This window comes from Callithrix jacchus, chromosome 5, assembly GCF_049354715.1.
Source record: "Callithrix jacchus isolate 240 chromosome 5, calJac240_pri, whole genome shotgun sequence".
NCBI lineage: Eukaryota > Metazoa > Chordata > Mammalia > Primates > Cebidae > Callithrix > Callithrix jacchus.
In genome coordinates, this window is record NC_133506.1 from 105,247,321 (window position 1) to 105,270,576 (window position 23,256).

Below are 23,256 nucleotides of genomic sequence, written 5' to 3' on the forward strand. Positions count from 1 at the left end.
CAGGTGACCCCAACCGGGACTTCCATCTGCCGCGCGCCGGAAGTAGCTCTGAGTTCCGGGGTGGGACCAGGCAGACAAGGGGGCGGGGACGCGGCGCGGGGCAGTGTGGGGCGGGGGCGGAACGCCGCCCCGCCTCAGGTTAGGGATCTGTGTCAGCAGCCCGGCGGGCGCTCGGGCGGGACATGGCAGCCTGCGCAGCCCGGCGGGCCCTAGCCGTGGGCAGCCGCTGGTGGTCCCGGTCGCTGACTGGGGCCCGGTGGCCCAGGCCGCTCTGTGCGGAGGCTGGCACTGGGGCCTTCTCGCCAGCGGCGAGCACGACGACGCGGAGGCACCTCTCGTCCCGGTGAGGGACGGAGCCAGGGGCCTCGGGGACGGGGCTTGTAGCCCAGGGAGCGTGTTCCCGGCAAGTGCGGAGACCGGGTGTCCGGACCGGCTGAAGGGGACTGGAGTTTGATCCCGGAGAGGGTCCCGAGCAGGGAGTCGACCTGCGCTGTCTGGGACATGTGCCAGGGGCAGGGAAGCCAACGCGGCCCAGCGCCCTGGTTGTGCGGGGTTGGCTCCGAGGGGGAACACGTTACCCTCCCCGAGTGAATCGTACTTCCCCTGCTGGGGTTCCCAGCACCGCTATCGGAGGGCAGCTTTTAAATTTAGCCCTAGGGCTTTGGTTTGAACCCTCAGCCTTCGGATTCGGTCACGGCCTCCCTCAGAAAGATGCTAGAGGTGGGAAATGAGACTCTTGGGTGTGTGGACCCTTGTAGGCCGCAGGTTTCCAAGTGACTCTGGGGAGATCGATTTTCTATAGGTGACTTGGGGAAAAGGATGTGAAGCCATGGGGATGGTGTGGAAAGTGTCTTCGCGGATGGGACAAGAGGATCAAACGGGCTAAGGAATCAGTGGGAGGAAGCATAAAGTTCACATCTTAAAAACAGTAGAAACAACCTTTATTTGAAGTGCTCCTAGAAAGAGCAACCCTGTTCAGAGTGGTGACTGACAGTGCTGAGTTTTTCGTGGCTGATATTAGATACTGACCCTGGCCAGAGATCATAGCTGTTTGCAATTTAAGACCCCTGTGAGAATATGAACAAAAACAATATTGAGAGACCACTGGGTGCAGTAGGAAATCTAGAGATGATTAAGGTTTTCAAGGGCAATGTAAAGGTTACAGGTTAGAGGAGGAGATGGACATAGAATTACAATACAGGACAAATATTTTTTGAGCCCTTCTTCTACACTAGGCTCTAAGGGGGCAGTACCGGCTAATCAGACTCAGGCATTGCTCCCAGAGAACTGACAGTCTTTAGTAAAGATAAGGCACGGACACAACTGAAATGTAAAGTGGGCAGGATATTGCTTGATGATTTGTGATATAAAAAATGTAAGAAAGAAGAAAAAAAGATGTTTCCCTTCCAGAAAAAGTGAGCAAGATAGTTAAAGTGCTATGGGAGGTCAAGAGGGTAGGTTAGGGAAGAAACAAGAGCAGGGGTACATTTGAGCAGAGTGTGAGGGCATGATATGAAGAATGCCATGTGGATAGAGAAGGCAGTAATATGGGGGCAGTCACATCTAACAGTGGGAGATTGGGGAGGTTTTCACCAAGGAGGGGGAAAGCCTTTCCTGTTCCAGCTGGCCCCACTACCCCAAACCCTTCTCTGCTGTCATTGCCCTGGCCCCTCAGTATCCTCAGGAGCTTTTTCTGATGGATAGGTAACCATTAACTTCTCAGCTTTTTTGTTGCTTGTTCTTTTCCATCCTACTCAGAAACCGACCAGAGGGCAAAGTGTTGGAGACAGTCGGTGTGTTTGAGGTGCCAAAACAGAATGGAAAATATGAGACTGGGCAGGTGAGTACTGGGCTGGGTCGTCTTTCATTTTCATATAGTGCTCTGCTTCTGAAAGGAGTCAGATTGGGTCATAGGCCTACATGGTAAGGTTTTCTATTCATTGTATCTTGATGTTTGGTGCCAGACCAGAATCAAATTTTTATAGATGGGGTTTCTGTTCTCCTAGATTTGAATGCACTTGATGTGTTATTGGGTTCTCTTTCCAAGTTAGTGTGGACTGTAGTGAGGTTTGGTCAAGTTGCTAAAGACTTCTCTAACATAGTGGATGGTGGGAAGCCAGTGGAGGAAGCTTTCAGAAAAGTAAACCTTTGATGCTTTACCATAATAAAACTGACTGCCGTGTGGTAAACTCTGAGTGTGTGGTTCTTTTTCTACATCAGCTTTGTTCTGGGTCCACTGGGATAGGTTTAGGCCCTTCTAGGACATTGTAGGTAAGGAAAACTTTTTGTTGGTTCAACATTTTTTTTTCTATGTGCCTACAATGGACTAGGCATTGTGTATTAGGGTTAAATCAGAAAGCAAAGTAGACATGATTCCTGCCATTGTGGAGTTTATAGTCTAGAAGAGAATTAATGATATGCAAATGGCCAGTGGCTGGACATTGTGCTAATAAGTGGAAGGGAGGTGAGGGAAGGCTTTCTGGAGGCCTGAGCATTGACCTAAAGGATGAGTACAGTTAGCCAGGTAAAGAAGAAATAAGAGTGTTCCAGTGTTGGTCTGGTTGATCAGACTTCAAGGGAAAAGGCAGCAAGACCTTGTACTGGAGTCGCCTCCACCTGTGCTGCTTTGTGGTCTGGGTCCCACCTGGATGGATTTGCCGGACTGCAGACTCACGGAGGCCCCTCTTTCCTCCCAGCTTTTCCTTCATAGCATTTTTGGCTACCGAGGTGTTGTCCTGTTTCCCTGGCAGGCCAGACTGTATGACCGGGATGTGGCTTCTGCAGCTCCAGAAAAGTAAGTTTTCCTGTCGTTGTGCCTCACAGTATCCTCAGAAGGAGATGGCAGACATATGTACTTGGGGTACCACGGGTAAAGACAGCATCCTCCTGGGCCTTGGAAACATCCCTAGAGTACCTCTCTGGCACTAAGACCCATGGAGATAAAAGTGCTGAGTGCTCAGGGATAGTCAGAGAGTCCTTTTAGGCTTCCCAAGAATGCTTCCTAAGCCACTCCTAATTTTCATTATGCGTACCCTAGAGGGCATTTGGGGGAAAAGTCTTTTTCATTTCTTAATGTTCAGCTGGAGTCTTTCCCTCAATCTCACATCATCCCTAGAATACATTAAAACAGAAAAGGTTCAGCTCCATTAAATGATCACAGACAGCCCCTGGGATGTAAAAAGACAAGGGTACTCTGGGCCCTGGGGACTGAGGTGGCAATTTGATTTTCTCAGTATGGCCCCCTTCTTTTAAGAGGCATCCACACATCAGATGGTGGCTCCATACCATGGTCTTTCATGCTCTGTTGTTTGCCCCAGCTGAGGAGCAGCTGGGCTGAGGTGTTGCACAATAGGTGTTCAGCTGGTGCTAAAGCCCCTTGAGATCAGGGACCAGCCCATTTAGGTCAGGAGGGGTAGGGAGCTGAGTCAGGTACAGCTTCCATTTCTCCTGGAGTGATCTTGGCCTCCTCTCGCCACACAGAGCAGAGAACCCTGCTGGTCATGGCTCTAAGGAGGTGAAAGGCAAAACTCACACCTACTATCAGGTGCTGATTGATGCCCGAGACTGCCCACATATAGTAAGTAAGCAAGATGGCTGAGCCTGGGGGTCCTCTCCATGGAAAAGCCCTGCATTCCGATGGGGACAAAGGGAGGGAAAGGTGTCAAACAGAGCCCAAGTCAGTCCTGGTCCCCAAGGCCTTGGACTACACAGTGGCCAACAAAGCCCTGATTCACTCGTTGCCTTAGTCTCAGAGATCTCAGACAGAAGCTGTGACCTTCTTGGCTAACCATGATGACAGCCGGGCCCTCTATGCCATCCCAGGTGAGTAGTTAGTATTTGAATGGTGCCTGTCAAGAAGGGGTCTGGTGTGTCTGAGAGAGAGGCTTCTGATGTCCTGTCATCCACTGGGAGGGATTATGACGCTGAGAGGTATGATACCAGGGTTATCCCATACTGGGACAAGGCCAGGAAATGTTTCTTCTCAGCCCCATTTCTCTCCTCTCCTGTGTGAGTTTCATTGTCTTTTGCATCTCTGTGCCAGGCCTGGACTATGTCAGCCATGAAGACATCCTCCCCTACACCTCCACTGATCAGGTTCCCATCCAACATGAGCTCTTTGAAAGATTTCTTCTGTATGACCAAACAAAAGGTAATCTCTTAAGAAGGGGAGGTGGAATGGGAGGACCTTTTCATCAAAGAATATCATAGAAATAATTCTAGGGCCAGGCGTGGTGGCTCACACCTGTAATGCCAGCACTATGGGAGACTGAGGCGGGTAGGTCACCTGAAGTCAGGAGTTTGAGACCAACCTGGCCCACCTGGTGAAACCCTGTCTCTGCTAAAAATACAAAATTAGCTGGGCATGGTGGCGGGCGCCTCTAATTGCAGCTACTCGGGAGACTGAGGCAGGAGAATCACTTGAACCTGGGAGGCAGAGGTTGCAGTGAACGGAGATTGTGCCATTGCACTCCAGCCTGGGCAACAGAGCGAGACTCCATCTCAGAAAAAAAAAAAAAAAAATTCCAAAGTTCTATTTCCACACTTTTTTCAACCTCTTATTAGACTGTTACACCTCATAGGTGTCATACCTGACAGATGGTTGTTATCTCCTTACAGATATGGAAACTGAGGCTCAGGGATGATGACAAGTGACTCAGGGTTGTTAGCAGCAGAGTGAGGGCTGAAAGCCCTCCCAGTCCGATTATCTTCCCATATTATTACACTAGCTCCTCAGGGCTTGTCCTTAGTAGCAGTCCTGTACCTTCTTCCAGCCTGTATTTTTGCTTCATGTATGAGCATCCTGTTTGCCTGGGCCTCCACTAGGAAGGGTTTTCTAGGAGGAGCAATCACACTGGACTGTTAGCCTGGACTAACCAGTTGTATCTTGCCCCAGCACCCCCTTTTGTGGCTCGGGAGACATTAAGGGCCTGGCAAGAGAAGAATCACCCGTGGCTGGAGCTCTCCGATGTTCACCGGGAAACAACTGAGAACATACGTGTCACTGTCATCCCCTTCTACATGGGCATGAGGGTATGTGGCCAGCCTTTGGACCCCTTCTAGCAGGGGTAGGCCTCAAGGTGTTTGGTGTCCTCAAGGTGACTGCTGGCGGAGGGGGGTCTAAATATAAACCATGTTCCTTGTTTATATTTATAAAACACATTCCTGTACATTGTGCTAAGTGGAAGGGAGGCCAGGGAAGGCTTCTTGGAGGCCTAAGCTTTGACTTAGGCCTTCAGGTTCTGTATGGTGTCCTCAAGGTGACTGCTGGGGGAGGGTAGTCTAAATATAAACCATATTCCTGTGGCTCCAAAGTGGTGGCATGTGTTGAGTGAGGTTGAGTAGCCTCTTGAGAATGGCTGACACCAAGACCTAGAGCAGGCAGGGAAATCCATGGGTCCCAGGAAGGAGTCCTTTATCCTGTCTCTTCCCTCTTGCTCAAAGGGAGCCATGTTTATGAAGAATATACACATAATATAAATCAGTGTAGGCATCACACTTTTTGCACATTATACACACTTACACATTGCCTGGCGGTAAGCATGTGCAGCGGTAGGGGCCACCCAACTCAGCAGATAGAAGCTGCAGTCAGAAAAGTGTGTATAATCAGTGCATGCTTGGATACGAATGTAAATGAAACAGTGTTCCTGTCTTCGAGGACTTCATAGAAGTGGAGGCGGCTACCTTAAACTATTATAGTAAGGGACAGTAATGGGAGACAGTAGGAGGATAGGGGCCCAAGGCAGCAGTGATAGGAGGCAGGGCTGGCCAGGAGGGCAGTGAAAAAGGTAAGAGTCCTGTAGCTGATTTCTGTTGGCATCCAGCTCTCTTGGTGATCTTGAAGGGATGAGAAGCGGGGAGGCCAGGAACAGGGATGCTGCCTCCCTGTGGGCTTACAGGCCATGGTCCAGCTGTCATACTTATCCCACAGATACTCGCAGCTTGGTCTGTCTGCAACCTTCCTGGAATACATCAACTACATTGGAGAGATGTTGATTGGAACATACTTGGTCTTGCCCTGTAGGACTTAAATTGTCTTTGTTTTCTCCCTAGGAAGCTCAGAATTCCCACGTGTACTGGGTGAGTGTTTCTGTTGGGGAGAAGGGGAGCTTGTGGGTGTGCCTGGGGGTCAGGGTGGAGGTGGGGAAGCTCACCTCCTGGTGGGAGTGGAACTTGTGCAGTGCACATGTCAGCTTTGTTGACTTTTGCTCTGCACAGAATTCTGGGAGGGTTACTCAAAGTTTATTCTTTAAACTCTGTCCCATACCCCCTCAGTGGCGCTACTGTATCCGTTTGGAGAACCTTGACAGTGACGTGGTACAGCTCCGGGAGCGGCACTGGAGGATATTCAGTCTCTCCGGCACCCTGGAGACAGTGCGAGGTCGAGGGGTAGTGGGCAGGGTGAGCATCCTTGGTCCAGTAATTCTGTGTGGCCAGCCTGGGGACTCAGTGCATGGCTTCCTTCTCCTTTGTGGTTAGAGACAGAGGCTCACTTTGTGAACACATTGCATTGTTTTGGGTTAAAAATCTTACAACAACTCCATGAGATAGGTTTCTTAAAACCCATTTCATAGATGAAGAAACTGAGACTGAGAAATTAAATAACTAGCCCTTGGTCCCATAGCTAGCAGTGGTAGGGCCTAGATTTAAACCCAAGTGAGTCTGAAGTCAAAACTTGTATAGTTTTTAAAACTGGTATAGTGTCTTTTAAAAAGCAAAATTTGAATATTGTTAGGTGGGGCATGCACCCCCACCATTCCCTGTGGTCTTTCCTCTTTGCCTGTTTACAAGTTTACATCCTCTGCTGGTCCTTGAAAAGATCTGACTTTATAATCCCTGCCTACTCAGCCCTGTCTCCTGAGAAATAAAGTCACAAGTAGTACTGGTGTCAGGGACCACATTCAACAGGCATTTATTCAAGTCAGCGGGGACTTGGGAGGCAGGTGGCAAAGTGAGTAAGAACAGGGCTTTGGATTTAGCTAGTCATTTCAAATTCCAGCTGAGTTATATATTCACTGCATAACTTTGGACAAGTTATTTAACCAAAATCTTAGTTCCTTACTGCTAAAATATGCATCACGCCAATTATCTTATGATCACCAGTAGAATTAAGGCAGCAGAGGTTTTCAGAGTACCTGCCATGGTACCTGTCACTTAGCAAGTGTGAATGGTCTCTGGAGGGGGTATCTCCACAGTAGGTTCTTTGTTTTTAGAGACAGGGTCTTGCTGTGTCATCCAGGCTGGAGTGCGGTGGTGCAACCATAGCTTACTTTCCAGGGCTCAAGCAATCCTCCACCTCGGTTTCTTGAGTAGCAGATATGCCTGGTTAATTAAAAAAAACCTTTTTTGTGGAGATGGGGTCTCACTGTGTTCTCCAGGCTGTAGAGGAGGTCCTTTGCCCAGAATCTTTGTGCAGCACCCTCAGACATTCAGTCTGAGATGATCTTTCCCAGAGCCAGGATAAAAGGCCCAGGCCAAATGACCATGCTGTGGGAGGAGGTACTGGCAGGAAGTGTACCATGCAGTGGGAGTGCCTGCTGTGGTGCTGGCTGGATAGGGGACATCCAGTCTTGATGAACTGGCAGTCAGCACATAACCCTGGGGTGCAGGAAACATGTCCCTGGGGCTTGGCCTGACCCATTTTGCCTAAACCCTTTCAGGAACCAGTGTTATCCAAGGAGCAGCCCGCGTTCCAGTATAGCAGCCACGTCTCGCTGCAGGCTTCTAGTGGGCACATGTGGTGAGTGAGTGTGCAGCAGCAGGGGCTGCCCAGCTCCACAGACAGAAGCTGTAGGTCAGAAAAGAAAGAGCTTAGAGCTTGCCATTAACTCTAAGACAAGTGACATTGTTAGAGGGAGCCTTATCTGCTATTTATTGTTGTGGGAGACTTGTCTGATTTTCTATTACTGCCTGTTTCTCAGTTCCTTATGATTGGTGGACTGAGGACTTAGGCCAAAGCGGTCTGGTGATTTGATGCTGCAGAGTTGCTCATATAGTTGGGATTTTTCCTTGCTGTTTCACTCCTTAACCTGAAAATGCAATTGGGTAGTTTATGCAGTGTGTATGTAAAGGCCAGAATCAGGGCCGGGCGTAGTGGCTCATGCCTAAAATCCCAGCACTTTGGAAGGCCGAGGTAGGTGGATCACTAGGTCAAGAGATTGAGACCATCCTGGTCAACAAGGTGGAACCCTGTCTCTACCAAAAATACTAAAATTAGCTGGACATGGTGGTGCATGCCTGTAGTCCCAGCTACTCTGGAGGCTGAGGCAGGAGAATTGCTTGAACCCAGAAGGCGGAAGTTGTGGTGAGCCGAGATCGTGCCATTGCACTCCAGTCTGGGTAACAACAGCGAAACTCCGTCTCAAAAAAAAAAAAAAAAAAAAAAAAAGGCCAGAATCTGGACAGCTGTGTTTTTCTCTATTTTTTGAGACAGTTTCACTCTTGTTGCCCAGGCTGGAGTGCAATGGCGCAATCTCTGCTCACCACAACCTCTGCTTCCTGGGTTCAAGCGATTCTCTTGCCTCAGCTTCCCAAGTAGCTGGGATTACAGGCTTGTGCCACCACACCTGGCTAATTTTGTATTTTTAGTAAAGACGGGGTTTCTCCATATTAGCCAAGGTGGTCTCAAACTCTCAACCTCAGATGATCTGCCCACCTTGGCCTCGCAAAGTGCTGGGATTGTAAGCGTGAGCCATCACAGCTGCATTTTTCTTTTCATGGATAACCATGAGGGTCTCTGGACTAGTCATCTTGTCATGAGGTAGACAGAAGAGAGCTCAGGCTCACACATCCTCTGTGGCTGGCAGCTGAGGGCCTAGGGCCATCCAGATCCTTAGGAGAACCTCAGCTCTGGCTCCCTCTAAACCACCTACTCTCTAACCTGCAGGGGCACATTCCGCTTCGAAAGACCTGATGGCTCCCACTTTGATGTTCGGATCCCTCCCTTCTCTCTGGAAAGCAATAAAGATGAGAAGACACCACCCTCAGGCCTTCACTGGTAGGCCAGCTGAGGCTCCAAGTGCCCAGGCTCAGTCACCAGGAAGAACAAGTCTCATCCCACAATTGCTGCAGAACTCTTCTCCCTCCCCATCACGGGCCACAGTGGGTCTCTTAATTTGATTGTGGGGTTCTTTTTGGGGGGAGGGGTGGTATAACTTTTCTTCAGAAGACCCATGTGGGACTCCTCCAAGGCTGGACTCCTCATAAGCCTCCTCATGGCCTACACCATGTTCCAGTAAACCTCTCCACCAAGGAACTGTGTTCAGCTGCCACAGGCCTGGAGGAGTTTCCTGGCCTGTGAGGTTTGATCAGTAAACCAGTGCACGCTTGATCACCTTCGCCATTTCTGCTCCTGGAGTCTCAGGCTCCCCTTCTGACCCAGTGGGTGCCCTTGATTGCTTTCTCTGCTGCCCTTCCAGGGAGCTGCCCCCTGATAGGGCATGTGCCTATTTCCCTATCAGCCTGGAGGCTGGCTGGACATTTCCCAGGGTCACTGTGCCTCTCAGCTAGTTGCAGGGGTGGGGTGCTGGAATGGACTCTTACTTTACCTTCTGCCAAATGCAGAGAGGGAAGCCAGTGTCAGGGTTGGAGTGGCCTGGCTCTTAGCACTGACCAACCATTATCATCTTTGGCCTCTCTGGGCCCAGGAGAGGAGTGAGGCAAGCCAGTCGGGTATCCTGGAGCAAGGGGTGTGCCAGCCCTGAGTATGACTCTGCCAAGCATCCAGTCCACAAAGGCAGGAATGTGGCTCAAGGAGCAGCTTTAGGTATGGATGATGACTAAGCAAAGCCACTTCCTGGGCCTCTCTCAGATGTTCAAGAGCCAGAGATAAATCATGCTGCATCTTGCCCCAATTCTTAGGATTTCTTCTCAGCCACTGCAGGGATTGTTAGAGGTTATTTTCTGGACTTAATATTAAATCACAGTTCCAGCCCTTGTTAGTGTTGTCCTTAGTCCTCCTCCAGGGGGAGCTGGGGTTGCAGGGCAACAGTATGGTCGCGCTTATGACCTAGCTAGAACACAAGGTCAGGTGGTAAACGGCCCGTGGCTGTGAGCTGGCCAAGGCCTGCTCACTGTAAACATGGCTCTGTACCATTGAGTGTAACATAATTTTATTAGAAATTAGTGTTTGCTTCCATCGCTTATGCTGAGCAACCACGTATTACAGTTATGTGGTAAAGGAAAAATTTTCTCCTGCCCATGACCTGCACCATCCTCCAGGCCGACCCTGGTCACATACCAAATTCAATAAAACCCAAAACTGGTCTGTGTTAACAGGAGGCTGCCAGGTTTCTCAGAAACTGACAAGAAAGTTTGACCTTAATCCACACATTTTTGTTTACTTACCCCTGGGCTGCTAAGAGTTGAAAAACACACACAGCCAAGAGTTGCTTTCTGAATGGAGCTATAAACTTTCAAAGAAAACCCCCAAACTTTTAAGCCACAAAATCTGATTAAAGAAGCTAAAATCATGTCAGTGAGTTCAATGTTAGTATTTTCCTTAAGGAGATATTTTCAGTCAGAGAAGATAAATGCCCTCTCCCAGGCTACTGTGCTTTCTTGGCAAGAAAGATCCAGACATTGAGGATGTGGATGTCAAAGCAGTAAGCAGGGACTAAAGGGGATGGGGAGGTCGGAGGCGAGCATCAAAATACCTCGGTGGGGTGCTGGGAATTTCAGTATTAAAGGATCTCAAGAGGGCAGCTGAGAAAATAGGCCAGTGGTCTTAGGCTGATGCATTCCAGTCTCTGTGGGAAAGCCACAAAGCCAAAGACTGAATTTGGCCAAATAAATGGATTTGTCTTTATCTTGTTACCTCAATGAGGGCTAGAAGAACAAGTAGCTAATCACCAAGGTACCTGACCTGAGAGTCTTAGTGCTATTTATACATTCAAGACTGTGACTAACAAAATGCCTGATGAGAAAGTCCCATTGCCCCTGTCCGGCCATCATATCACTTTAGGTCCTTATGAATGTCTAACCCTGGGTCTGGCATATGGCATCAGCTATCATAAGAGTAGTCAAGAGGGATGAACTTGATAACCTATGTTCTCTCCAGAGTGGAAAGTGGGTACTGTATGTGGCTATGTTGCTTTGTTAGGCTGGCAGAAGAGCGCCCTCCCTGACAGCATTCCTTTGGAAAAGAATTCAGATAAGCTGAACTCTTGTTTGGTTATGCCAAACAAAAAGGAATGAAAACCAAAGCCCTAAAGAGGAACTCACCCACCTGGCTAGTGCTTGGCATCTCCATCGCTGAGTTACCCAACAAGGAGCGAAGGCCTTCAAGATGCTTCAGTTGCTCCCGTCTCTCATTCTGCCTTCAGAGACACCACTGGGCAGAACCACCTCCCCAGCCAGGACAAGCCAACAGCATGGATAGTCCGGGCAGGGTGTAGATGTGTGGCCAAGCAGGTGTCACCTCTATGCAGGGGCTGCTGGGAACACCGGGCTCTGAGACTGCTGTCCTCAGCCAATGGCCGTGCCAACCAACACCTTGCAGTGCCCACAGGCTCCCTGGTCTTCCTGCTGTGGCTTGTTGTTTCTGGCCCGTGACAGCTCTTTGGCTTTACCGTATGTGAGGACAGCATGGCTGGAAGCCAAGGGCACTCAAGTGAATGACAAAGAGCAGCCATGCTACACCTAGGGGTCAGTGATGTGACTCAAATTGGGGGGTGGGGAATGTCTTTTCCCACAGGCACCGTTAGGACCACAGGTCCCAGCTTAGCCATCCTTCCCTCCTTGGTACACTCTGAGTTGCTAGCCAGGCTGGCAAAGCCAGAGCTGCTCTGTTGGATTTTTTTTAATTGCTTCCTCTTTATCTCCTCCCTCAGATTGATTCTGCAGGGAAGTGGGGATTAGGGTAGAAAGATGTGGGTCAGGGAGAATATCAACCTCCTGAAAAACAGTACAAAGTGCTTTAAAGAAACAGATCCCACAGGCATGGAGAAGGGCCATGGGTTCTGTCATATACAGGGTCTTGGCACCCTGGAGGGCAAAAGAAATGCCCAGCTTCCTCATTATTAGACTTAGAACTATTAATTTCCTAGATTATTTATAAAAAACCAAACTTATCAAGCCTGTGCTCAAACACCTTAGGAAAAAAGATGTCCCACCTTCTGTTATGAAACTGGGCCCCTACAGCACCAGGAGCCACCTACCCCGAGAATGAACCCATTCTCTGTGGGCCTCAACTGAGGCCTAAGGGGCAGCAGCCCTTCCAAAGAGGGCCTGGGCAGGGAAGGTTCTCAGCAGGAGGTGGGTCTGTCCATTCACCCCAGAGCAGAAGCAGATCCCTGTCAGGCAGGAAGGGCGATGGTGAGCAGACAGGACAGGACTCAGTCATCCAGAAATGCTCAGGGGCAGGGCAGAGGAATGTGGTCCCTCCCCTCTCTGGACCCTCTGACCTCCAAGCAGGGCCTGTCATTTCTCTGAGTGCTGGAGCAGAGACCCAGCCAGCAGCAGCATGGGGTGGCCAATGGGGCGGGGTTCCACAGGATGGGAGATAGGGCTTCCTGTGCTCTGACTCCCTGACAGTCTGGTCAGTCACGATGGGTAGACTGGTGGCCGAGCTGCCGGTCGTCGTAAGTGCTGTAGCGCTTGACGTGGATGCGGCGGACACGGTCCCGCAGTTCAAAGGTCTCCTCATCTTCACTGGGGGAAGCCTGGCTGCGGCTACGGCTTGTGGCTTCCAACAAGGAGTTGTCAGGGACGCGGGGAGTCTCATAGAGTAGGACGTTGAGTGTCTCCTCATAGATTCGGGCCTCTGGGAATTCCACCTGGGGTGAGGGAGGAAAGAAGCAAGGTTTCATCTTCAAGAGGGAGCCTTGTGTCAGAGCTACTGGCCCTGAGGCTCCATAAGGCCTCTGCCACCTCTCATAAGACAGGTGGCAGTCCGTCTCCAGGGAGAGCTGGCCTCCCTCCGAAGGCAGGGTGAGGGGATGTGTTCTACAGATATGAGGACAGGGAAGACCAACACCCTCCGCACCCCTGCCCCAGCCTGAGGTCAAGGGGCTGGCGGGCATAGAGGGCAGGCCAGGCCTATGTGCAAACAGCTTCACCACTTGCTAGCTGTGAGGCCTCGAGCTGAACCCTTCTGGGCTGCAGCTCCCATATGTAAAGGATGGTTCAATTCAACCCCTTAAGAGTTGCTGTCAATGTTACGGGAAAGATACGACTGCTCAGCAGAAGCCTGGCACAGAGCAAACCACCAAACAGGCATACAGAGAGCAGCTACTCTGCTGAGTGGTTTTGCTGCCTATCTCTGCCTGTCCGACCCCGTGTGTCGCTGCCATGACCTGCCCCGAGGAAAGAGAAAGGGAAGGCAGTCAAGCACCTGAATTCTTGCCTGACCTGCTGTGTTGGACTCAGCTTCTGTTCTCTCATCTGTCACATGGGGAGAGTGGCTCTAGCCCTGCATGTCTTACAGGTGTGTTGTGAGGGGTCACAAGGTTCATGAAAGAGAACACACTTAGGAAGATGCCAGGTGCTGCTGCCACTTCCGCTGCAGTGTCACCAGCCACCAGAGACCTGCCCCTGCACTCTTACGCCACTGACAGGCTCAGAAGCCACCCATGCTGTCGCCCTCCCTCCTACCCCTATACCAAAAACTGTGGGAGGAAGCAGGGCTCCCTGTAAGCTGCCCTTCCCCAAACCCTCTGCAGACCTCCCAGCTGGAGGCACCTGAGTGGTGTGGGAGTCAGCAAGGTGTGTGGCAAGTCTGGCTACTTTGAGCTCTTCACACCCATATGGCCCTTCCCGGATGACCTGCTATCCACCCCAGCAGATCATCTCAGGATGTGCACTCACAGGAGGCAGCTGCTCTCTGGGGTAACTGACTAGGCTGGGGGAGAGAGGCCAGCTGAGTTTCTGATAACTGTCACCTATCAAATGCCTCATGTACCTGGCAGTAAGTTGATTAGCCAGAAACCCACAGCTAATGGGGGCCAGTGAGGAGATTTCATTTTATTATTATTAAGAGTGTTTGGAGATGGAGTCTTGCTATTTTGCTTAGGCTGGCCTCAAACTCCTGGGCTCAAGGGATCTTCCCACTGCAGCCTCCTGAGCAGCAGCTGGGACTACAGGCGTGTGCCATGATGCCCAGCTAATTTTTGTATTTTTTGTAGAGACAGGGTTTCACCATGTTGCCCAGGGTGGTCTTGAACTCCAGGGCTCAAGTGATGTGCCCACCTCTGTCCCTGGCTCAGATAGATCTGAACAGCATTCTAACACAAAAGCCTAAGCTATTTCTACACCACACTGCTGCTCTCAAGAGTTGTATCCTTTTCATATCTCATTCAATTCATACTGTCATCCCCATGTCTGCAAATGAGGAACCCGAGGCCCAGGTGGCTTAAGTGGCTTATCCAAAGTCAGAAAACTGGCAAGTGGGCCAACTTCAAAGACCCAGTCCTTCCCATTGTACCAGGCTGTTCCCTGCTAGTCAGTGGCCCCTGCCCTGAGCTCTCAGGAACAAAGTGGTTCCTGTCCATTCCCCACACCCTTTGTTCTGGCTTTGTCCTTGCCCAGCACGTTGTGTTTGGCAAGAAGAGCCAAGTGTGTGCCCTTTTTGCCCTTTGCTGGTCATAGCCTGACCATGCCCCCCACAGCGGGTGTGTGTCCTCCCCTCCCCGACCCATGCAGGGGGAAGCCACGCACCTTGGTCTGCTTCTTCTCTGTGGCATACACGATGGAGGTACAGCACACCTCTGCCAGCTTACGACCCTGGCCATAGAAGGACCAGCAGCAGATCTCATCGCCAATAACGTCCTTGATGAAGAGTACGCGGCCATTGAAGCGCAAGGAGAGCTTGTCAAACAGCTCGATGTTTTTCAGCAGGTGGTCGTCAGAGTTGCTGAAAAACCCGAGAGGAAGGGAATGAGGCTGCAGCCCAAGGGGAGGTGCTAGGGCAAGTGGGGCCCTCCTCTCCCTCCCTTCCCTGTGCTGTCCTGATGAAACGAAGGCAAGACGCCAGGGGGCCAGGACAGAAAGGGCCACGGGGCACTCTCTGGGTTGGGGGGCCTTCGAGGAAAAGGAACTGAGTTGGTTTTAAGTAAAAGCACTGCTATTTCAGTGGGAGGTGTTCCTTCCCTTACTGTGGGGGTGACAGTGGCAATGTGCCTGTCCACAGGGAGTCATATGGAGGATTTGGGACTCTGAATCTGCAGCCACCTGCGTCTACCTAACTGTGGCCTATGGAGAGGACATGGACTGAAGGGTGAGGGAGGGAATCAGCTCAGTGTGAACTACACAGGTTGGCTCAGCGGGACACCCAGCTCACCGGCCTCCTAGCATCCCTGCCACCCAGTAAGAAAACGTGTAAAAACACCTACCATGCTGCCTTCGTGATGCATGCTGAGGGCGCATTTCACCTTCAATCATTTATATCCCAGCCAGGGCACCCTGCTGAGTTCCAAAGGCCTCTGTCCCAATTTCCTTTCTACTTTCTGTTCTTCCCCCACTTAGCATAACCAGTTCCAACACACAGCCCAGACCCATACCGACCACGCTGGGAGTGCGGGCAGCTTCCCTTGGGTCTGCTGCCCGGTGTCTGCTCCAGCCGCTCGGCTGTCTGAGCCACCCTACCTGGTGTACGAATACTTGTTGTTGCTTCTGTTGTACAGCAGCTTCACCACGGGCTGTGAAGGAGGACACAGTGAGGGCCGGGACGGGGGCCTGGCCTCCCTGGCCTGCAGCCCTCCCAGATCCGGGTACCTTGGTGGAGGATTCAATGAGCCGCTCCTCCTCCTTCAGGGATGTGATGATGGGGATGTTGCACACGGGCTGGTAGGAGTCCTTCTTGTCCTGGGCGAGACACAACAGAGAACCCTCTTTGGGATCTTCTGTTTCCCAGGCTTAGCCAGGTACCTCTGGAGCCCCTCTGCCATGGCCACCCTCTGCTTGGTGAGGAAGTGTCAGACTCAGATCATGAGGCCCCTGGCAATAGGAACTGCCAGATGGAAAACAGACCTCCATTTAGAAAACCTAAGATCCAGGCCAGGCGTGGTAGCTCATGCCTGTAATCCCAGCACTTTGGGAGGCTGAGGCAGGTGGATCACTTGAGCCAAGGAGTTCGAGACCAGTCTTGGAAACATGGTGAAACCCCATCTCTACAAAAAATACAAAGATTAGCCGGGTGCCATGGCGTGTGCCCGTAGTCCCAGCTACTCCGAAGGCCAAGGCAGGAGAATCGCTTGAACCCAGGAAGTGGAGGTTGCAGTGAGCCGAGATTGCACCACTGCGCTCCAGCCTGGGTGACAGGAGTGAAACCCTGTTTTAAAAAAAATGAGAGAAAACCAAAAATCCAGGTATCAAAGCACAGAAACCAGAAGCGGGGTCTACTCACGCTGCCAAGGGTGAAACCTGGCGGCCAGGTCTGTGGGCCTGGGTGACGTCTCACTCACTTCATTAGGTTTGCACTCACCAACCACGCCTCCCACACAACCTGCCAGGAACCACAGTCCTCCATCCCACAAGAAGGGGCAATTCCTGACCTTGTCTGCCCCGCCCCACCCCACCCCACCCATGTACCTGCAGGGCATTCTGGCACATGTTCACCAGCCCCTGGATGAGGTAATACTTTGCTTCAGCCATCAATTCCTTGATTTCTTGCCGGTTCTGAGGGAGGGTGATGGTGTCATCTCGGAGGTAATTCAAAATGGTGCCGAAGTGCTTTCCACATCGGTCTATGAGGATCCAGCCTAGGGGTGCAGATGGCCCTACAGGATTAGTTTGCCACCAGGTACCCCAAGGCAGGCAAAGGCCACCTGACAAGTTGGTGGCAGATGGCAGGTGGCAGGAAAGGGGCTCCATGAGCACAGAGCTCTCGTGCAGGGTGACGGAGGTGGGGATGGAGGTTCTAGCACTCGGGCCCACGGCTGCTCTTCACCCTTCCTCCCTGAAACCCAGAAGTGGCACACCCCATGGGAGAGTCAGCCCTCCAGGCTGTGGAGGCTACTGGGGCCTAGGCTTAGGGCGCCAGGGCCAGCCCAACACAGAAGCCACCCGCCGCTGCTAGCTTCTGCCCGCTGCCCAGTCTTAAGGTGATGGCCCCTATGAGAATCTTGTCCTATTTGAATATTTTAAAAGGATGGCTCTTCTTCCTGAAAAATGCATAAACATATAGCACTCCATGCACAACTTCACAGAATTCCAAAGCTCTAGTAGGGACTCCATCCTCCACAAGGTGAAGAGGAAAAGTGACCCTGAATTCTAGATCTGGTCATTTTCCCGGGAACCCCTCCTACCCTCCCCACCCTGCGCAGCGCGCCCCGACACCTCACCTTCTTTGTCAGTCAGCACCTCCATGCGCCCGCTGAACATGGCCTTGAGCATGGTGTCGTGCCGGGTCAGGGCCCGCACAGTGGTGTAGTATAGGGAGCCGCCCACATTCAGCTGGACGTACTTGTTGCCCAGCCCTCCTCCCTTGAAGCCACTGAGCTTGGGTTTAGCCCCCGAGGCCGGGCACAGGCAGGTGTCCCCTGACATCTCCCGCTGCAGGTAGATCACCACACGGCAGGAGGTAGGCTTGGAAGGCTCCGCCGTGGTGGAAAGGGTCACAAATGAGTGGCCAGTGGAGGCCACAGCCTCATACTCTCCGTGCTGTACATGGGAGATGGGAGAGTATATAAGTCAGCTGAGAGAGCCCTCAGACCAGGAGCAGACAAAAGCAGAAACATGACTGTATCATTCTCTCCTTGACAAGCCCAAGCACCACTTGCTGGCAGAGACTGAGTCCCTGCCATTTTTTTTTTTTTTTTTCCCCTTAGAGACAAGGTCTCACTCTGTCACCCAGGCTGGAGTGCAGTGGTGCCATCTTGGATCACTGCAGCCTCTGCCTCCCAGGCTCAGGTGACCCTCCCACCTCAGCCTCCTGAGTAGCTGGGACCACAGGTGCCCGCCACTATGCCCAGTGAAGTTTTTTTTTTTTTGGTAGAGACATGGTTTTACCATGTTGCCCAGGCTGGTCTTGAACTCTTACGTGCAAGCGATATGCCCACATCAGTGTCCCAAAGTGCTGGGATTATAACTGTGAGTCACTGCATCTGGTCTCCCTGCCATTTTTACTACACCAGGAACTGGGGCTGAGGCAGTCTCCCAGATCCCTGCCCTGGTCACCTCACCAGCCTCCCTGAGACTCAGCTCCACTCAGGGCAGCAAGGAAGACAAGCAAACCCATGGAAGCAGTCAGAGGGCCAGAGGAACAGAACACCGTAGGGATCTTCCAGTCCGATTCCGGTGACCCTCTTGTCAAGGTTTCCAGGATCTCAGACTTTTAGCCAAGCCTACTGGGAATCCGGCCAGCCTAGGAGTTTCCCAGGAGCCAGAGGGACAGGATGCACTTCCTTTCTAAAGATTCTGGCCTCAGGAGCAGTCTGCGCCAGTGTTTATTTTGAGCACCACTGAGAGTCTGGCTTCAGGAAGGAAAGTAAAAGCAGCTTCAGGAGAGAATGGAGTGAGCCAGGGTGGAGGGCGCTGGCCAGCGTTCTTGGCGCAGGTTACCTGGGCTTCAGCTAGGGCTTTCTGACCTTCCCTTTTCTTGGCACCAGCCTTGTCCCAAGTTCCTGAAACTGTCACCATTTTTCAGGGAAGAATATAGATGGCTATTTTTGTCTCTTTTTCCTGAGAGGGAGCTCAGCCCTGCTCTCCTACTTCCCAATAAGAATAGGAGAAGAAAGGACTAGAAAAGATCAGACGATAAATCTAAAAACAATGAGGTACGCTGTGTGCTGCCACATGCCTGTACTCCCCGCTACTCAGTAGGCTGAGGTGGGAGACTGCTTGAGCCCAGGAGTCAAGACCAGCCTGGGCAACATAGCAAGACTCCACCTCTAGAAAAAAAAATTAAAATAAAAATAATAAAGTGATTTGGAAATTAAAACACTAACAGGAGTTCATAGGAGGGAGGAGAAAAGAAAGCAAAACCAGGTACTCCTCGTGATTTAGATTCTGTATGTTTTTGGCTTTCTAAAGCATCATTAAAATTCATTCGTTGGAGAAACAACCTATCTAAAATTCACTGCAACGCTTACTATGTGCCAGGTACCATTCTTGGCCTTTAATATATATTAGCCCATTTAACTCATTCAGCAATTAAATTATTGATTACCCTGCTATGTTAGGCAGTAGGGAACGGTGAAAAGATACTGACTTTACCTTCAAACAGTTCAAAGAAGCATCATAATATTAACAGGAATTTTAAAAAAGAAAGTTAGCATTTATTGTACTCCTACATGCCAGGCACTGGGTACTCAGGAGAGAATAAATATAGAAAGGCATGTCCACATGGAACTTACATTTTAGTGGAAGGAACGAGACTATAAATAAGGACCTGAATAAATAAGTAGATAATTCCAGAAGGTGATGAATGCAATAAAGATAATAAAACAGTGATAAAAGAGTGATTAGGGAGAGGCATTAATTCAGACAGAGGGACAGGAAAAGCATCTTTGGGAAGGTGACATTTCAGCTGCGGTTTGAAGAGAGCATTCTAGACAGGCAGACGAGTAAGTTCAAAGTTCCTGTTAGAAATGTTTTAGGGGCCGGGTGTGGTGGCTCATGCCTGTAATTCCAGCACTCTGCGAGGCCAAAGCAGGTGGACTGCTTGAACCCGGGAGTTAAAGACCGTCTGGACAACATAGTGAGACTTTGTCTCTACAAATAAGAAAACTAGCCAAACATGGTGGCTCGTGCCTGTGGTCCCAGCTGCTGAGGAGGCTGAAGTGGGACAACTGCCTGAGCCTGGGCAGGTCAGCCTGGGTGACATAAGGAAATCTCATCTCAACAACAAAAAGAAACAGGTTTTAGGATCAGAAATAAGGTCATAACAGTTGATGCACAGAAAGTAGGGAAAAGTTGGTTTGGGATCAAGTCAGGGAAGGCTAGATGATTTCAAAGTTTGGATTTTATACTAATCGCAATATAGTATATGAATCAATCGGAGGACTGCCAGCAAGGGAGTGATATGATCTGACTTGCTTGTAGCGTATTTTGAAAAGATAACTTGCTGCTGGGTAGAAAATGAATTGTAAAGGTGCAAGAGAGAAAGTAGGAAGACCAGAGGAAGCAGTAGTCTAGGCAAGAACAGATGATGGCTGCCCGGACCACACTGGTGATAATGAGACAGAAAAAAAGTGGAATGATTTCACCGACTGCTCATCACATGCGGGAGTTTAGAGTCGCTCATCTCTTGTAAGTGCAACCCAGAAGCAGGACATTGGTTTCCCAAGTTTACTGCTGTGTCCCCTAACCGTGCTTAGCACAGTGCCATGCACATTTTAAGTATTTTACATATGTCATTTTGTTAGAATGAAATTGTCCCTGAAAAGATTTAGGTAAGTCCCTGGGGAAAATGTCCAAGGAAGTGGACAGCCAGAGTGGGTGCTGTGTGAAGCAGTTAATTACTTTGGCGGCTTATCTGGGAGACCCTTTCATTTGCCACAGGGATTGGATATGGGAGGTGAGCCCTCACCAGGAGGCTGCCAATGACTAAGAAACACTAGAATGGTATGAGATCACCTTCCCTTTTTACGCCCACCTCAAAGGACTAAATCTACCTCCCTAACAGGTATTAGCAAGTTCCCTGTGTATTCTGCGTCTAGCCCCAGTTTTCCCAGGATCAGAGAAAACACACATACATGTTCTGCCAAAGCAAAGGAGCTCAAAGGATAGGCCTGCCAAGAGAGGTCGACGGATTCAGAGCCAATCTATTCCTTTCCTACAGAGCAATTGCTTTGAGCCCCTGGATGACGTCAATCAGATTCCGCCCAGACCAATGGGTTCCAGGAATCCTGTGGCTGGTGACGCCCCAGAAGGTAATTCCAGTGAGAATGAAGTTTCCACTGATAGCCACAGTGCTCTTCCTTCCGCACTTTGGGAGTGGATATTGGGGATGCCTGGGGCTAGGGGCGGATCCGTGGCTCACTCAGCGAAGCTAATGGAAACCCAAGCAGAACAAAGGGCAAACAGCCGCGGCAGTGGAAAGAGGTGGGGTCTTAAAGGAAGAAGGACCCAGAAATCCGCCAGACACGGAGGACGCCGTGGGGAAAGCTCAGAGCTAGAGTGGGCGGATCTAGCAGAAACCCTAAGTGTAAAGGTTAAGTGTCACCCAAAAAGTCCTGGGAAATGTGGTCGGTGTGGGCTCTTCCCTAGCTCGGGCCACTTCTCACTACCGGGAAACCCACACCGGTTCTCACGCCCACCCTCCGTGAGAGATCGGAGCTCTCCATCTCCCCTACGCCGCCCCACGCCTTTTCCCCACGACCCGACCAGGCTCGCTTTGCTCCAGCAGGGGAAGTCCATCCCTTCCCCGAGGGCATCGACGGGCCCGGCTCTCACCGTCCCCGGGGGCGCCTCTCCTCTCAGCTGGGGGGCCAGTGGACTCCGAGCCGCCCCTAGCCTGCGGCTGCCTGCCCACCAGCAGTCCCGGGCTGTGAGCTCACATCCTGTGCTCGCTGACTCCGCCCGGAATGCGGCCCAGCCCTGCTGGCTATGCAGCCTGAGACTACAAGGCCCAACATTCCTAACGCTCTATCCGGGAAGGGTGGAGGCGGAATCCCCCGAGAGTCTTCGCGGTAAGAGAAGGGCAAAGCCACTTCCGGCGGCCTTGCCGGCGCTATGGTCAGGTCTTGTAGGCCTGACTTCCCCGCAGGCCTCTGTTTCCCAGCAGGCTCCGTGGCATGGGGGCTGTAAGTGCTTCCGGGGTCAGGAAGGTAGTGACGTCGTGGGTAAACGGTTCTGTAGCCGTGGCAGCGGCCCTAACAGGCTGACTGGGTACCGGCTACTGCCGACCCGGGAGAAGTTGCCGTCTACATCAGCCTGGGCTGCAGTGCGCTGCCGCTGCGGGGCCAGCAGGTAGGCTGACCTCGGGTAGGGGGACGCGGGCGGATCAGGGGCGAGAGGAGCCTGACAGGCCTGCGTCCTGAAGAAAGGTAGTCCCGAGCGGAAAGAGACGTGGGAATCCGCCCCACTCTAGCGGGGTGCCTTCTCACCCAGTTTAGGCCTGGAGTTTGATGCGTTGATTCTTGCGACGATCTTATGAGGAAACTGCGGCTCGGATAAGTTCGGGGAGTTTACAGAGTAAAGAGTCGGCTCGCAGGGCCTAGCACGCATCTGGGAGAGCCGGGGCGCAGAGAGTGTACCACCGCATATAGTCAGGGAGCTTAGTCCTAGCTCTTGGGCCACGTGTTGCTCAGATGCTCAGACACGCATGTGGTGGGAGTTGGTAGAGAATCTGCGAACTCTTTCCCTGCACCCCTTCTTCCATCTTACCTATCTCTTTAAGCTAGCCCCTCCATCAGATAGGGGCCAAGCCAGATTCATGAGAGTCAGGCCTGACTCGTTTTTCTCTTATCCTCAAACCCCCACATTCAATCAGTCCCTACTGAGCCCCATCAACTCGACTTACAAAACATCTCAACTCGGAACACTTGTCTTTAGCTGCCAGCCTTGGTTACTGTAATAGTCTCCTATCTGTTTCCACGGTCATTCATTCCACAAATATTTACTGAGTGCCAGTTATGTGTGGGCACATGTTAGGTGCTAGGGTTACAGTGATGAATAAGATAGGTAGGACCTTGCCCTCTCGTTCCCTTCAATGCATTCTCCAGGCTGAGCAAAAGCGATCTTTCTAAATCTGATTGCTGGCTGCCCATTACTGCCTCTTTTAGAGCCTTCTACGGAAGGCTCTTACCTCCCTATGTAGCCTCACCCTGTTCATTCTCTTGCTCAGTTTCAGTTATTGGAATGCATCAAATTTCCTCTTACCTCAGGATCTTCACATATGTGTTTCCTTCTGCCTGCACTGCCTTGCTTCCCCTTTCACTTGACAAACTTTTGAACAGTCTTTAGGTCTCAGTTACATCATTTTTTCAGAAGGCCTCTGTTGGCATTCTCCTCCAACACCGCCCCCCATGAACTGTGTTCTCCTGCTGCACTTCACATTTCCCCACAGCACGGACTCAGTGGGTGTTTCTGAATAAATGCATGCTCTCAGGGAAGGGAGTGGAAGTTGAATCGGATGTTTGCTCCCTCATATTACTTGAATATTTCTGGAGCAGCTGGTCAGATTAATGACCTCGTAGCTGCAAAAGATTTTTTTTTTTTTAACCCAGAAATACCCTCTGTGAATATTCTGATCATGACTACTGCTAACAGGACTGTAGCATGTCTGACCTGCAAGCAATGGAGATGCTCAGCCCCCAGTGGGGCACCTTCCCAGGGGACCCGTCAGCCACCTCGTGGCAAGTTGATTACATTAGATCT

The 23,256-nt window shown here is 51.1% G+C and overlaps 3 protein-coding genes across 14 annotated transcripts in view; 2 read left to right on the forward strand and 1 right to left on the reverse strand.

Moving 5' to 3' along the window:
* The first annotated feature begins 102 nt into the window (after positions 1-102).
* POLDIP2 (DNA polymerase delta interacting protein 2) lies at positions 103-10,469 on the forward strand. Its single transcript, XM_008997207.5, has 11 exons — positions 103-343; positions 1,759-1,840; positions 2,697-2,794; positions 3,481-3,577; positions 3,747-3,822; positions 4,043-4,150; positions 4,895-5,031; positions 6,052-6,078; positions 6,274-6,399; positions 7,659-7,738; positions 8,885-10,469. Exons 1-11 carry the CDS (start codon positions 183-185, stop codon positions 8,997-8,999), a joined length of 1,107 nt encoding a protein of 368 aa, XP_008995455.3. The 5' UTR covers positions 103-182; the 3' UTR covers positions 9,000-10,469.
* Positions 10,093-21,426, reverse strand: TNFAIP1 (TNF alpha induced protein 1). The gene is made up of 7 exons (XM_002748261.7): positions 21,331-21,426; positions 17,277-17,595; positions 16,525-16,694; positions 15,709-15,798; positions 15,580-15,632; positions 14,653-14,848; positions 10,093-12,773 (listed from the first exon to the last, which is right to left on the reverse strand). Exons 2-7 carry the CDS (start codon positions 17,479-17,481, stop codon positions 12,537-12,539), a joined length of 951 nt encoding a protein of 316 aa, XP_002748307.1. The 5' UTR covers positions 17,482-17,595; positions 21,331-21,426; the 3' UTR covers positions 10,093-12,536.
* The window catches only part of IFT20 (intraflagellar transport 20), a 45,051-nt gene continuing 42,597 nt past the window's right edge, over positions 20,803-23,256 (forward strand). For 10 of the 12 annotated variants that reach the window (XR_013535813.1, XR_008481609.2, XM_054256182.2 and 7 more), the window contains exon 1: positions 21,707-21,846. Coding sequence is in view for 1 of the 12 variants with exons in the window: in XM_035300972.3 (XP_035156863.3) it covers positions 20,885-21,846 (962 nt within the window). In the remaining 11 variants the exon portion in view is untranslated. Of the gene's footprint in view, positions 21,847-23,256 lie in introns of all 12 variants that reach the window. The other 2 variants (XM_035300972.3, XM_078373994.1) reach the window with 2 other exon arrangements.